Here is a 15,911-nt window from a genome sequence, read left to right on the forward strand (position 1 = left end):
GTAATGGCTCAGTGGATATGACACATGCCTTTAGTGTGGGAGATCTGGGTTCAATTTGCACTGCGATACAACCAATGTGTCCCTGAGCAAGACACTTAGCCCATAGTTGCTCCAGAGGCATGCATCCTCTGACACATGTAGCAACTGTAAGTCGCTTTGGATAAAAGCGTCAGCTAAATGACACGTAATGTAATGAAGTCAATGGTCACAGCGCTGCCTTGAAGTCGACGTCGGGGGCTTAAAACACCATCAAGCTCCTCAGACGCTGGCCTGCTCTCCATTCCCCACACCAGACTCTGTACCTTCGGAGACAGAGCCTTTGGCGTTGCAGCCCCATTCCTCTAGCAGATATCCGAAATGCTACATCCCTGGAAATTTTTTAAAAACTCCTGAAAGACCACCTGTTTACCACAGCCTACAACCTCCCTTAGCTTAGCCACAGTAATTATGTGAAGTGTACATCAATGAATTCATGCTTTTTCATGCATGAAGTCATGTACCATTATTATAAAGTGTTACCAAGTTTATTTTATTGAGAAAAGTGTTATACAGCCAAACAACAAAATGATATGTATCTAACATGCATTATTTTTGTGATAACATACTTTAACTGTAACAGAGATTCTAAGAACATTTTGAGCGGGTGTTTTCTGGGCGTAGTTATTGAACTGGTAACCCAGCACAAGCGAGAGTTTTTGTGGACTACTTAACCACGGCGCACACCAAAAATGCGGCCCACTGGTTCCCCAAGTCCACCGCAGTTGGAAAATGAAAGAATGACACGCTGTCATCTTCACCGGTGGATGTACACCCAGCAAGCACAAACAAGCATGGTAGCGCAAATAAAGAAACGGCTAAATGGCTGGCTAGATAGATAGATAGATAGATAGATAGATAGTATGTAATATAAGCCTCTTTTTTTTTAATCCTGTTTTTCTGACATACAAGGTTTCTGCCCGACAGCAATGATATCAAAACTGATAAGCTTTATGAACAAAGTGATGAGTGTTGATTGGAGTGTTCATATGCCTAAAACTATCTTTTTTAAAGGTGATCATCATTATTTGCAATGAAAATCTCCAACAACATCTGCATTTCTTCAGAAGTCAAACCAAAGAAAAAGAGAAGCACAATACCTTTGACACTTCGAGAGACCCCCTCTCCAAACTCCACCATGTTGGAGTGTGAGCTTCTTCAGAAGTACGCAGCCCAATCTGAGAAGTAGACATCAGAGATGTCTAAATGATTCATCGGTTCCTTCCTCTGCACAGAAAAACGAGGGTTCTTCTCCATCCAGTGGAACACGTTGGATGCTGAATCATACATGTAAACAGAAGTATGATGATCCTAAGGTCTGTCGGTAGCAGGAGAATTGCAGCGCCACTTGGCTGTCGTAGAAGCAATGTAAAGTCCCACTGTCCCAAAAACTGGCCGAGATAACCCCAGTGTCCCGTCAGGCTGCTGCCTCCTGGATCACTGCTGGCAGATGGACTAGGTCAAGAAGAGACAATGTTAGAAAAACACAAGCTGAGATTTCATTATTCCACTGAAAATATCTCATATCAAGACAATGACATACTCCACGGTGGATCATATACAGGTGCACTGTCTCGGCTGTTTTTAGAACTGAACGCTTTGAGCAATAGCTGACACCAGGTTAAAAATGAGGTTACATTTGATTGGTTGCTAAGAGGGTCAAACTGTGGGATGCTTTAAACATCCGTCTTTGCCTTCAGTCTGACAATCGCACTGTGTGTTTTAGAAATATGGCAGCAGATTAGAATCTGCTGAAGAACTAACGCGTTCTTTTCCTGCCATGTGGTTTCAAAAAGCTTCATTATGAACTTGTTTAACTTCCTCATAGAACAGTGATACCACGAACACAGGACAGAGCGCGGGCTTGAAAACGGACCCAAACATTGGGGAAGAGTTATACATAAAAGGACAGGGCGTTTACGGTAAGAGGGCTTTATAGAGTGTCTGTTAAGGCTTACTTAAACAATCAATTTGCTTTCATTACAATTAACTTACGTGTTTATAATTTATTTCTTATGATTTTTATGATTTGTTCATTACTGGATACTGAATCCCCTTTAGACATGTTTTATGATATATACTGTAAAAATGTGTTTGATATGTTTTTTGTCCAACAAAAAACATTCAATACCATTAGTTTAAATGACAAAAGTTGCATCTAGTATCTATGAATGTGCCGATATTTTACATTTTAAAAAGTATTGATGTCTCCTACTTCACTGAAAAGTCCATACAGTGTACATACGTATAATGCATATGATCCAGCATACTGGACCATGATTGGCTTCCCAACTGTGATGTCACAATATCCTGCTCGCACATACACGTTTAACAGTAAACTGAAACTGAGATTTAAGGTCAGTGCAGAGAAACTTTCGTCAAGTAAATGAATGTGAAAACAACCTCTAGAATCAACAGTGAAGCTCAAAGATCAAACTCAGGTAACAATAACCCCAAAAAAATATTTTTGGGGGCTTTAAAATGACCACATTGGCTCCAAGAGGGGGCAAGGGGAACATATGTGGTTGGCAGGAGTCAGCTGATTATACGAGATTAAGGAGAATGGCGGTGTGTGCATGCACAGTGGCTCACTGATCTGATAAAAGAAGCGCTGGGGACTTAAAGTGTCACACTTTGTTCTACATACTGTATGTGGTCAACGCCCCGAACTCTGTCAGTTTGGGGAAATACATCTCAGCTCTGTCAACGCTGACTACTTTTGACACCTAGCAGCTTCAGAAATGTCAAAAAGTCAGCCAACGACGCAGTAATGGTAGACTGACTCTTAATGTGGACTGGACAAAAGACATGGCCGTGGGCTGCAGGATGGGTCAGATACATTTGCTTTACTGGGTACCTTGGCGTTTAACTGCATTCTTCAATATGCATGGATCACAACAAACATGCATGTCTGACCATCTGAGCTGCTGTATCCGACTGTGACAGATGAGGTGATTCCTTCCACAAAAACAAAGAGCATCAGAAGAATAGTAACTTCTTAGTTAGTAATAGTAACAAGGCATGCTTTGACTTATATTGTCTCTGGTACAGATATCAGGTGGGGAAAGATTTGAGCTTCCTTGCATGAACTAATACTCCGCCCCTTAACAATAAAAGCCCCTTTACGCTGATTTAGAGTGCCACTGCTGTTGCAGCGTTATACGCACAATGAGGAGCTTCAGCTTAATATCAGCTTTACTTCTCTGCAGCCTCAGTAAGTCCTGGTAATGAATTATTCTGAGCAGCAAATATATTCTAATCTGTCTTTTATCCAGTAACCCACCATTATTTTTAACACTCAGATGACTTAGTATTGTATTGTACACGTTTAGAAGTGTCTTTATTGAGGAGTAAATCTCTTTCTGTCTCTGCTGTTTGTTTCAGGCTGGATCTCCGTCTCAGCTTCTGAGTCTCACACTGTGGAGGTCCAGTCTGGTGGAGACGTCACTCTGATGTGCTCCAACATTTCCAGCACTCCAACTCAGACAGAATGGTTCAGAGTGATTAACAGAACAAAGCCCAGCTGCGTCTCCTCTATGTACGGGTCTGATGGTAAACCTTCTTTCTGTGATGGATTTCAAAATGGATTTGAGATGAGCTCCAACATCTCTTCTGTCTTTCTTAAAATCAAGAGAGTGGATTTATCTGACTCTGGACTGTATTTCTGTGGATTTTACATAGACGGACATACAGTCATCGCCGGTTCAACACATTTAAAAGCTCAAGGTAAGATTGTAGTTAAGCCTCAGAGATCTGTTTCCATCATATTTACAGTTTATATCACATTTATTGTCACAGTCATATGAAAACAACATAAAGACAAACAAGAAACCAATACGTGTCAAATTCTTTATTTTTTGTCTTTTTAAAAGGTAACAGTGAATCTGATTTTGGAGTGGATTCAAAGACTGAAAGTAAGGTTCTCCTTTTTCACTGTGCAAGTTTCCACAGAGCCGGTCATTTAGATCTTAAACAGCTCTTCTAAAACAGATATTTATTCTGTAATTTGTCTTGTAGAGGAGTCTGAAGGAATGACAAACGTCATGATTGTGATCCTGGGTGCTCTGACTGTTTTCCTCACTATAGTCGTCATTGTTCTGGCTGTTAAAATCAGGAAACTTCAGACAGGTACAGCTGATCTATAATTTGATGCACATGATGGATAAATCCAAAGCAAAGTATATGGTCAATAGTAATAAACTAATAAAACTTGATTTTCCATTTAGCTGTGATTGAAGAACCGCAGGCAGAAAGAAACAAGGTGAACCCAGCATTAACTTATATAAACTGTGTGTGTGTGTGTGTGTGTGTGTTTTTGAAAATGCATTCAAATACATGACAAATCTGTTAATGGTCTGTGTTCCGAGCTGCTGCAAACAGCTAATTCAGGCATGCAGGAAGTCATCATATTCAAAGTAACATTTGATGATCTTCAATAATTCCTATTTTTAAACTAATTTCAGCTGTTATCTTTAAACTGACAGTTTAGGTTCTTTAAGCTAAATTACTGGTTTTGCCAGCATTTGCTAGACCATCTGAACCCAGCCCCTCCTCACCCAGAAAAAGATAGTATAGGTTGATTATGCAAGCATAACGACCCACAGTTAGGTTTCTTGTTAGGCGGCCACCTCATGGCTGAAGTAACTATCAGCAGAGCAAACGAGGAAGGAAGGTGACAAAGTATAGGAGCGCAAAATTCTGTGTGAAGACCTCCTATTATGCTCATTTTCTTAAGGTTTGTAATTGTATTTACAGGTTGTACGAGAATAGGTTTACATGGTTTCATTTAAAAATAAAACCACCATATATTTGTTGTACTGCACATTGTTGCAGCTCCTCTTTTCACCCTGTGTGTTGAGCTCTCTGTTTTAGCTACAGAGTGAGACATCCCACTTCTGTTCCATCTTTGTTGGGAGTCAAACATGCACAGCAGGTAAGGCAGAAGCAGAGTAGGGAAGGGCCTGACAAGCAAGCTAGCTTGGTTTGAGGGCGTGCCACGCTAGGAGCTAGGCGAGCATTATAACTTGTGTTACAAAGTGACACAAAAGTATGCGTGTTTGTCTCTGAAGTAAAGGCTGGACTACAATAGAGCTGTTTGGAGCAGTTGGTGAACAGTGTTTTTTCTTGGAGATGCTAAGTCCCTTTGGGCTGGACTTTGGGCTTTTTCACTTTGTAAACCTATTACATGCACAAAAAAGATTTATAACACAATAAAGGAAAGGGAAAAAGCCAAAAAGCATAATATGAGTACTTAGAACTGTCACATGATTAAACCGCCACAATGCGGCAGTAAATAGAACGGTTCTACTGTATGTGTCGTTTTGGGAGTCTTTGGCAATCAACCTTTTGTGTTTGAGGATGTGTAGTCCGAAACAAATGAAAATGCCCCATCAGCTCAATCTGAAGATATTTTGTCAAGAAAGAGACCGTATGGCCTTTTTTCCAAGCCAGATGCATAGAGTTACAGTCAAACTGTTACAAAACCAAGACAAAACTATTTTGAAATTAAAATATAACCACTGTAAGGTGTAGCAATTTTAGATCTGTGACCTAAGTCCTATGAGTTTCAACAATCCGAGTTGCTATTATGCTTTTTTGGATTTTTCCTGTCTTTTAGTGCGTTAGTTTTTTGTGTACATAATAGATGTATAAAATACAAAAAAACGCCACTCTAAATAGAGCTTTCTCTTCCACAGACTGCACTTTTTTCTCAACTGCCTAAAACACCTCGCCCACATTCCCGTTTGAAATTCCTCAATAAGTGATGTCACAGATTGAGAATGCCAGCCCAGTTTGTGCTGCCCATAGGTGCTGCCTGAACTAGCACAGCACACCCAGCGGCTTGTTTGAGTTAGGTTGGCCAATCACATCAGAGAGGGCCAGCTGACCAATCAGAGCAGACTGGGCTTTTCGGGAAGGTGGGCCAAGAGCTTAGACAGGATGTTTTAGAGAGAGGAACTGCAGCAATGGGCAGTATGAGAAACATAATGTTTTTTGAACATCAAAGCATGAAAACATATTCTAGTAGACCCAAAGAGTACAAATGTGATGCTGAAAAGGAGTATAATCGGGGCTCTTTAAATTGCCCAACCCAGCTGTGATTCTATTGAAAAGCATGTTCTTAGCTAAACTGTGCTCAACGCTCCTTTTAGTTTAAACGATTCCTTTTTTGGAACTACCAAAAACTTGGCTAAGTCAGCTACAGAGTGTGTGTGATTTAGTGTGTGACTCTGAATACTCTGATTTACAGGATCTGGGCTCAGATGAACTGAACTACGCAGCTCTAAATTTCCAGGCGAAAACCAAAAGAAGCCGCAGGCCTGCATCAGAGAGAGAGCTGGAGCCACATGTTGTGTATGCTGCCACCAGATAGACTCAGGAAACATCTGGAACTGCAGCTCAGAGTGACACTGATGCTTCAATATGTTAATCTGATGATGTGTTTTTACGTGTGGGAGGAGTCTACTGCCAAAAAATAAATTTGGGGAAAAAAATCTTATTTTACTTCTTTCTTATTTGTCTGAGAGGAAACAGAGCATGCTTAATGTGTGATGGAGGAAGAGGCAGAAAAGACACTGATATCTGCCAGACTTTTTGTTTGACAGGAAGAGACAGTGAGGTGTGGTCTGAGTACAACTGAGGTGAAGACCGTGAGGTGTCTGAGGTCAAAGCTCTGTGCAAAGTAAAAAAAGAAGTGAAACTAGCCTACTTGTTTTGCAAAATGAAACCGCTGTACAGGACTGCTGTTCTTACAGAACACGATTAATGTTCCCTTAAAACATATCAATCACTCATCACCTTACACAAACTCACTTAACTACTTTACCTTTGTACACTACGTCAACATTCGCATTCAAAACTGAACAGAAAGGCCTGATGCAAGTGCTTCATTTTCTATTTTGCACGTACTCATCTATCAGGTTCCTGATGTTGGGAGCTGTTAACTGAAATAGTTTCAGTAGAGTGCAGGGAAGTACGCTGGAATTAGTAAGTGGTATTCTCATCATCAAACAACAGCATAATGGAGAATGGTAATATCAAACAATACTACGAGTCCACAGCCATGTTAGTGTCTCTGTGAGGCTATATTTAGACTCTGAGATGCTTTAGGTTACTGTAAGTACATTAGCATGCTAACATGGTCAAAGTATCAATGATACATCACATGTCACAGCAATCCATCCAACAGTTGCTGAGAAATATCACGTAAAACCACGCACGTCAACCTCACAGTGGTGCTAGAGGAAGAGTCAGGGGATCTCTAAGGTCATTATGCTTCATCCTCTGGGGACCATGAATATCTGTACAAAATGTCACGACACTCCATATTTCATGATATACTATAGTCTAGACCCAAGAGGTGGACCTTTGACTGACTGACTGGCATTGCCATCGCTCTAGTGGAAAAAAAACATTCCATCCAAATGTAGTACCAATTTTCCAGAAAAATGGTAAAAAGAAGATGTGAATTGGGTGCCTGGGTGATCTAGTGGTAGAGCGCACGCCGATGTATAGAGGCTCAGTTCTCGACGCAAAGAATTTGGGTTTGATTCCAACTTGCATGTCATTCCCCCTCTCTCTCCCCTTTTATGTGGAAGCGGTCACAAAAAGGTCTAAATGCCAAAAAAAATCATTATATATATATATATATATATATATATATATATATATATATATATATATATAAAAATATATATAGTTCAAGTTTAATTTTTGAAGGTTTTTCTGAGTTTTAATTTACATTGTGCTATGCAGCTGGGATTCTATTAAAAATCATGTTTGTTCTTAGCTAAACTAAAACTGCTAAAAAAAAAATTTCCTTTCTGGAACTACCAACAAATCCACCAATTTTACAGATTTTGTGCTAACTCATCAACAGTATGTGTGTGATTAAGTGTGCAACTCTGAATACTGTGATTTACAGGATCTGGGCTCAGATGAACTGAACTACGCAGCTCTAAATTTCCAGGCAAAACCCAAAAGAAGCCGCAGGCCTGCATCAGAGAGAGAGCTGGAGCCACATGTGTATGCTGCCACCAGATAGACTCAGGAAACATTTGGAACTGCAGCTCAGACTGGAACCAATGCTTCATTATGTTAATCGGCTGATGTGTATTTGTGTGTGGATAGTGTGTGAGAGGAGTCTACTGCCAAAAAATAAATTTAGAATAATGTTTCTGTTTGTTGTTTTTGTCGGTCAGAGTGTTCCTCTTTCTTATTTTGTCTGAGAGGAAAAAGAGCATGTTCAATGTGTGATGAGGAAGAGAACTAAAGGACACTGATGGCTGCCAAAGTTATTTTAGGGTGAGTGAAATGGTGTGATGGTGTGTGGAGGAAGGAGGGAGTGATACACATCATTTGTTTGACAGGAAGAGACAGCACAGTGTGGTCTGAGAACAACTGAGGTAAAGATCATGAGGTGTCTGAGGTCAACACTCTGTGGAAAGTATAAAAGTATAAAAAGTAAGCAGCTTACTGGTTAATGACAACATGAAACTAGCTGTACAATTGCTATTCTCACAGAACACGGAAAATGCTCCCTCAAAACATGTATATCATTCTCTGACACTGTTAAATCACTCCACTCATCAGCACTTTACATTAACTCACTTAACTAGTTTACCTTCATACACTACATCACCATTTGCATTCAAAACTAAACAGAGGCCTGATGAAACCGTTTCATTTTCCTTTCTTTTCTTCATTTTGAACATACTCAGCCATAGTCTACACTCTGAACTATCAGGTTCCTGATGTTGAGAGCTGTTCACTGAAATAGTTTCACTAGAGTGCAGGAAAGTGAGCTGGAATAGGTATTCTCATAATCAAGAACTCAAACAGCAGCATAAAGCAGAATGGGGATGTTAAACTAGACTAATATGGTGTTTTTCCATTACATGGTATCTGCTCGACTCAACTTTACTCGTCTTTTTTGGTTTTCCATTATGAAACAAAGTACCTGGTACTAGCTGACAGGTACTTTTTTTAGTATCACCTCTGTCGAGGTTCCAAGCGAGCTGAGGCGATAATAAAAAGGTGACGTGAAAACCTGCTGACTACTGATTGGTCACAGAGAATCGTCACTAATCACTGCGTCATCGTTGACAGATGGGGGTGTCCTGAACAAAACCTGCCATTTTCAAATAGTTTAGCCAGCGGTGTTTTTTTTGCTGCCTCTAGCTTCTTTTGAAAGTAAATGTGTCTTCTGGCTGTGGCAACAGCCGTAAACAACGCACCTTCGACGTTTTGTGTGTGTCGCGTTAGGTCACGGCAGTTTCCTGCGGTGTCATGACGACCAGCCACGCTCGCCTCATGCATGAGGCAGTACTAAATTTGCAATGGAAAAAGAAAGATGGGGCACTGCGGCCGAGTCGAGCCAAACTGAGCTGCGCTGATACTAGCAGTGGGTAAGCGCCAATAGTGCGTCCCATTTGTACTCAGAAGTCAGATTTTCTGAGGTCAAATTAGGAAAAACACCCCCTGACCTCGTATTTCTGAGCTCATAACTCAGACAACCTCGCAGTACCCCGAGCTCAAAATCCTACATGGCTGCTCCGTGCATCAACAGTTGTGAAAGCTGTAAGGTTGTTAGCACTTCTTTCTTATTTGTGTCTCACTAAATCAGTCGTACAAACAGTCCTGTCCAACTTCTATCTGTGGACATGTCGTTACCCTTTTTGCATGCACAGAAACCGTGTAATCCATTGTTAACTGTTGGTATTACTAACAATGGCTTACCTGGCTAGAGCTAAGGAACTGTTCGTTATTTACTTAAGGGGCCACCAGAGGAGTTTTGGGACCTTTAGTCAAAATAGATATGACCCTCCCCTCGCCAGTAACACTTTTTCTATGACCCTCCAAAACAATTTGGAAAAAAGGCATGACCCTCCCTGAAAAATGTATCGATACCTTCTAAAGGGGTGATAGAATGCAAAATAGATTTTACCCTGTCATAGTTGACTAACGACGTAAATAGGACATACATAGAAGCTCAAAATCCCATTGACACCCCTTTACTATGAAAATCTCATATTTTGAAACTGCTGCTGAAAACGGGCAAATCTCAACAAAGCTGGAAGTTGACGTCAACCTCCCAAGACCTGTACCTTTGTCCCGCCCATGGGTGTATTAAGAGAACAGTCACGCCCCAACATTTACATAGGCTACACAACTGACCTGAGATCAGGTAGTCTTCTGAATTTAGGTCACGCAGATCTCTGCTATTCCATTACAAAATTCACTTCTGAAACTTTTATGCGAGAAATCAACTACCGTATTTTCCGGACTATAAGTCGCACTTTTTTTTCCTACTTTGGCTGGTCCTGCGACTTATAGTCAGGTGCGACTTATATATCAAAATATATATAATTTAACATGTTTTTTACATGTTAATTCATACTGAAAACATTACCGTCTACAGTCGGCGAGAGGGGCCTAGGCTTGTGACAACTAGAACGCTCCTCCTAAAGACAACTGAGAAAGAAAAGAGTTAACAAACTGCAGGTAGTAAAATATGCAGCCGAAAACGCTAATCGAGCAGTAGAAAGAGAGTTTGAAATGAGGGAGAAACTTATCAGGGAGACCGGCGAAAAGGTGACTCTTACTGCAATGAAGAAAACAAAGAAAGCTAATCGTGGGCTGAAAGCAAGATGGCCAGAGCTGGAGGAACGAGTCGGGAGGGGCTCGTTCATGGTGCAGTTACGTCTCCACGCCTTTTAATCCATCCATGCTCCACGCCCTGGTAGCTAGTTGTTCTGTGTGCTATTGTATAGTTCAATAAACTGTTAATGTGTTCCGTTAACATACCGGACACCTACCGTATTCAGCGTATTGTTCTGTGTGCTATTGTGTAGTTGAATAACTCTTGTATTTATAATCTAAATAAATGCGACTTATAGTCCGGTGCGACTTATATAGTTTTTTTTTCTCTTCATGACGCATTTTTTGACTGATGCGACTTATACTCCGGAGCGACTTATTGTCTGAAAAATACGGTATACATAAAGCTCAAATATGGGCCGTTTTATGAAAATGGATGGCTAATTGCAAATTTTGTCAGACTGTGTGTCGGAGTTCAGTGGCCGGTGCTGCCTGGGTTGCTGCCTCGCCGCCTGGACTGCCTTCCTTCACAGACCCCGGCCTGCTGTGAGCTCGATTGAGCTCCGTCACAGCTGGCAGCCCACAGCACTCCATACCCGCGCAAAGTCACCGTTTCTTGGGCTAATGGACTACCAAACGCCGCTGCTCTGACAGAGCTCCAGGGCCTGCAACTTCTCTCTTCCTGCTAAATGTCCGGTGTATGGGAGTGAGAGCGCGGTCAGCGAGCTTGTTACATCAGCAATCTCTTGGGGAAAATATTGCATTTGTGTTTATTTCAGGTATTAATGTGGGAAACTCATTGTTCAACACATATGTATCATCTGCCACTGCAGCCAAGCGTAAAAATCTTTCTTGCAGTATTTCGACTTCTTTCAAGTTTCAACAAATGCTTTTTATGTAAAGTGAAAAAGGGAAAGGGCTTCAATAGAGGGGGAGAATGGTTCAGAAATCTGTAAAGGCATGTTGGTGGTCATGAAGGTGTCTTAAATGATGGCTGTATATAACCGCAGGAGTCACCGATATGTTTAGTGAAAACTTTTATCTCATATCGTGTCAGAACGTTAAATGTTAAAATAAGATGTTCCAAGAACCAAATGTTCCGGAACATAAATGTTATGTGCAAATTGCATTGACGGTTTGCTGTGAGCGGTAGGATGAAAGCCAAGACACCCCGCCCCTCTTAACTCCTCTATAAGAGCTCAGCGGTACAAACTATTCTTGCAGTGACATGTTTAAACGCACAATGAGGAGCTTCACCTTTGTAACCGCTTTACTTCTCTGCAGCCTCAGTAAGTACTGATACTGTTATTCTCAGCACTGAGATGTTGTTGTTGCCAGTAAGTACTGCATTATACACTCAGGAATTAATCTCTGTCTCTGCTGTTTGTTTCAGGCTGGATCTCTGTCTCAGCTTCTGAGTCTCACACTGTGGAGGTCCAGTCTGGTGGAGACGTCACTCTGATGTGCGCCAACATTTCCAGCACTCAAACTGAGACAGAATGGTTCAGAGTGATCAACAGAAACAAACCCAGCTGCATCTCCTCTATGTATTCATACGATGGTGGCAAACCGTTTTGTGATGGATTTGAAAATGGATTTGAGATGAGCTCCAACATCTCTGCTGTCTTTCTTAAAATCAAGAAAGTGGATTTATCTGACTCTGGACTGTATTTCTGTGGATTTTACATAAACGGACATACAGTCTTCACCAGTGCAACACATTTAAAAGTTCAAGGTACAATTGTAGTTAAGCCTCAGAGATCTGTTTCCATCATATTTACAGTTTATCTCACATTTATTGTCACAGTTGTATGAAAACAGCATAAAGACAAACAAGAAACCAATACGTGTCAAATAATGTCATTTATAATGTCTTAAAGGTGACGGTGAATTTAATTTTGGAGTGGATTTAAATACTGAAAGTAAGGTTATCCTTTTTCATTATGCGAGTTACCACAGAGCCAGTCATTTCAATCTTAACCATCTCTTTTAAAAACTGACTAATTCTGTAATTTGTCTTGTAGAGGAGTCTGATGGAATGACAAACATGAGTGTGATCCTGGGAGCTCTGAGTGTTTTCCTCACTATAGTGGTCATTGTTCTGGCTGTTAAAATCAGGAAACTTCAGACAGGTACAGTTGATCTAATTTGATGCATATGATGGATAAATCCAAAGCAAAGTATATGGTCAGTAATAATTAACTAATGAGACTTTTTGTTTTTCCATTTAGCTGTGAATGAAGAACAGCAGCCAGAAAGAAACAAGGTGAACCCAGCATTAACTTATATAAACTGTGTGTTATGGTTTTAAAGATGCTCAACCAGAAGATATATTGTCATGAGAGAGAACATGTAGCCTTCCTGCTAGTTAGAAAATTGTTATTTCAAAAATAAAATATAACCACTGTAGGATGCAGAAATTTAAGTTATGTTAATGAATGTTTGTCATACAATGTTTCCTATGTCTAAATGGTGTTTGAACAACCCTGGGTTAATTTCCGTAGGTTTTTTCATATTTTTAAATTAAATTGTGCAACACAGCTGGGATTCTGTTCAAGATCATGTTTGTTCTTAGCTAAACTAAAGCAGCTAATAAATGGTTTCTTTGTGAAACTACCAACAAATCCACCAATTTCACAGATTGTTGGCAAATTCAGCTACAGGGTGTGTGTGATTCAGTGTGTGACTCTGAATATTCTGATTTACAGGATCTGGGCTCAGATGACCTGAACTACGCAGCTCTAAATTTCAAGGCAAAACCCAAAAGAAGCCGCAGGCCTGCATCAGAGAGAGAGATGGAGCCACATGTTGTGTATGCTGCCACCAGATAGACTCAGGAAACATCTGGAACTGCAGCTCAGAGTGACACTGATGCTTCATTAGGCCATATTAATTTGTTGTTTTTTGTGTGTGGGTGACAGGTAGAAAGATTCATTGGTATTTGTGATTGTGTCTGTTTTTCCTGCCTTATGTGTCTCTCTCGGTCAAATTGTCAATTTTTTTATTTTCTATGAGAGGAAGAAGAGCATGCTTAATGTGTGATGGAGGAAGACACAGAATGGACACTGATGGCTGTCAGACCCTTTTACAGGGCGAGTGAAATGGTCTGTGGAGGGAGGAGTGAGTGATCACTTGTCTGACAGGAAGAGACGGTGTGGTCTGAAAACAACTGAGGTTAGGTTCATTACGTGTCTTCAGTCAACACTGTGTAAAGTATCAAAGGAAGCAGTGATACTAGCTTACTTGTTTATGAGAACATTAAACTGCTATATTTAGACTTCAACATCTGCAAAGAGGCCTGATGCAACTACTTCATTTCTGCCAGAGTACACTGCTCTCCATTTTATACATACTCCGCCATAATCTCAGGTTACACTCTCAACTATCAGGTTCCTGACATGTGTGCACTGAACCAGTTTCACTAGAGTACAGGGAAGTAAGCTGGAATAAGAAAGTCATTTAGGCAATGCTTTGTGCTAGGAAATTGTAGGGGTCACATACAATTTCATTGCGAACCATCCAGCAGCTGCTGTGATTTTGGGATACATCCTCTGGGCACTATTGTCCCTAATTTTGACCAGGTGGAAAAAACATTAACGTTATCCAACACCACAGATCCATTTTTAAGGACTACGCCAGAAAAGATAAGGCATGGAAATTAAATATAGGAGTGCTTGGAGTGGAAGGTAGATACTAGCTTAATAAACACATGATTGTTCTTTCAAGTACTTGTAGAGAGCCTTTCAGGGAGTCAGGCAGCAAGATCCTCCACTTCTGAGATGCTCCTGGGGTGGTTTGGTGCGTGGCGGAGGACGGAACAAAACCGTGGCACAGCCAATCACTTCTGAACCTGCTGGAATTTCAGGGTTAGAGTAGCAGTCAATTTAATAGTTGATGAGATCAGGCTGTTCTCATGAAGTATTTGTATATATACAGTGAGGAAAATAAGTATTTGAACACCCTGCTATTTTGCAAGTTCTCCCACTTAGAAATCATGGAGGGGTCTGAAATTGTCATCGTAGGTGCATGTCCACTGTGAGAGACAATCTAAAAAAAAAAATCCAGAAATCACAATGTATGCTTTTTTAACTATTTGTATGATACAGCTGCAAATAAGTATTTGAATACCTGAGAAAATCAATGTTAATATTTGGTACAGTAGCCTTTGTTTGCAAGTACAGAGGTCAAACGTTTCCTGTAGTTTTTCACCAGGTTTGCACATACTGCAGGAGGGATTTTGGCCCACTCCTCCACACAGATCTTCTGTAGATCAGTCAGGTTTCTGAGCTGTCGCTGAGAAACACAGAGTTTGAGCTCCCTCCAAAGATTCTCTATTGGGTTTAGGTCTGGAGACTGACCAGGCCACTCCAGAACCTTGATATGCTTCTTACAGAGCCACTCCTTGGTTATCCTGGCTGTGTGCTACGGGTCATTGTCATGTTGGAAGACCCAGCCTCGACCCATCTTCAATGCTCTAACAGGGAAGGAGGTTGTTCCCCAAAATCTCGCAATGCATGGCCCCGGTCATCCTCTCCTTAATACAGTGCAGTCGCCCTGTCCCATGTGCAGAAAAACGCCCCCAAAGCATGATGCTACCACCCCCATGCTTCACAGTAGGGATGGTGCTCTTGGGATGGTACTCTTCATTCTTCTTCCTCCAAACACGGTTAGTGGAATTATGACCAAAAAGTTCTATTTTGGCCTCATCTGACCACATGACTTTCTCCCATGACTCCTCTGGATCATCCAAATGGTCATTGGCAAACTTAAGACGGGCCTTGACATGTGCTGGTTTAAGCAGGGGAACCTTCCGTGCCATGCATGATTTCAAACCAGGACGTCTTAGTGTATTACCAACAGTAACCTTGGAAACGGTGGTCCCAGCTCTTTTCAGGTCATTGACCAGCTCCTCCCGTGTAGTCCTGGGCTGATTTCTCACCTTTCTTAGGATCATTGAGACCCCACGAGGTGAGATCTTGCATGGAGCCCCAGTCCGAGGGAGATTGACGGTCATGTTTAGCTTCTTCCATTTTCTAATGATTGCTCCAACAGTGGACCTTTTTTCACCAAGCTGCTTGGCAATTTCCCCGTAGCCCGTTCCAGCCTTGTGGAGGTGTACCATTTTGTCTCTAGTGTCTTTGGACAGCTCGTTGGTCTTGGCCATGTTAGTAGTTGGATTCTTACTGATTATATGGGGTGGACAGGTGTCTTTATGCAGCTAATGACCTCAAACAGGTGCATCTAATTTAGGATAATAAATGGAGTGGAGGTGGACA

At 41.1% G+C, this 15,911-nt stretch overlaps 2 protein-coding genes across 2 annotated transcripts; both read left to right on the plus strand.

The window, feature by feature from the left end:
- Positions 1-3,204: 3,204 nt before the first annotated feature.
- Positions 3,205-6,478, plus strand: LOC114574014 (uncharacterized). The gene is made up of 5 exons (XM_028606291.1): positions 3,205-3,250; positions 3,421-3,762; positions 4,054-4,164; positions 4,263-4,297; positions 6,287-6,478. The coding sequence occupies exons 1-5, from the start codon at positions 3,205-3,207 to the stop codon at positions 6,407-6,409; spliced, it is 657 nt and encodes a 218-aa protein (XP_028462092.1). The 3' UTR covers positions 6,410-6,478.
- Positions 6,479-11,878: 5,400 nt separating this feature from the next.
- Positions 11,879-13,476, plus strand: LOC114574016 (uncharacterized). Its single transcript, XM_028606292.1, has 5 exons — positions 11,879-11,924; positions 12,029-12,370; positions 12,660-12,767; positions 12,867-12,901; positions 13,344-13,476. Exons 1-5 carry the CDS (start codon positions 11,879-11,881, stop codon positions 13,464-13,466), a joined length of 654 nt encoding a protein of 217 aa, XP_028462093.1. The 3' UTR covers positions 13,467-13,476.
- The last annotated feature ends 2,435 nt before the right edge of the window (positions 13,477-15,911 follow it).

Source organism: Perca flavescens, chromosome 19 (assembly GCF_004354835.1).
Source record: "Perca flavescens isolate YP-PL-M2 chromosome 19, PFLA_1.0, whole genome shotgun sequence".
In the NCBI taxonomy this organism is placed as follows: Eukaryota; Metazoa; Chordata; class Actinopteri; order Perciformes; family Percidae; genus Perca; species Perca flavescens.

Coding starts and splice junctions, on each gene's coding strand:
- LOC114574014 (XM_028606291.1), top strand. CDS start 3,205: ATGAGGAGCTTCAGCTTAATATCAGCTTTACTTCTCTGCAGCCTCA. Junction 3,251..3,420: donor TTTACTTCTCTGCAGCCTCA/GTAAGTCCTGGT, acceptor TGTTTGTTTCAG/GCTGGATCTCCGTCTCAGCT. Junction 4,165..4,262: donor AATCAGGAAACTTCAGACAG/GTACAGCTGATC, acceptor TTTTCCATTTAG/CTGTGATTGAAGAACCGCAG.
- LOC114574016 (XM_028606292.1), top strand. CDS start 11,879: ATGAGGAGCTTCACCTTTGTAACCGCTTTACTTCTCTGCAGCCTCA. Junction 12,371..12,659: donor AACACATTTAAAAGTTCAAG/GTACAATTGTAG, acceptor TTTGTCTTGTAG/AGGAGTCTGATGGAATGACA. Junction 12,902..13,343: donor AGCAGCCAGAAAGAAACAAG/GTGAACCCAGCA, acceptor TCTGATTTACAG/GATCTGGGCTCAGATGACCT.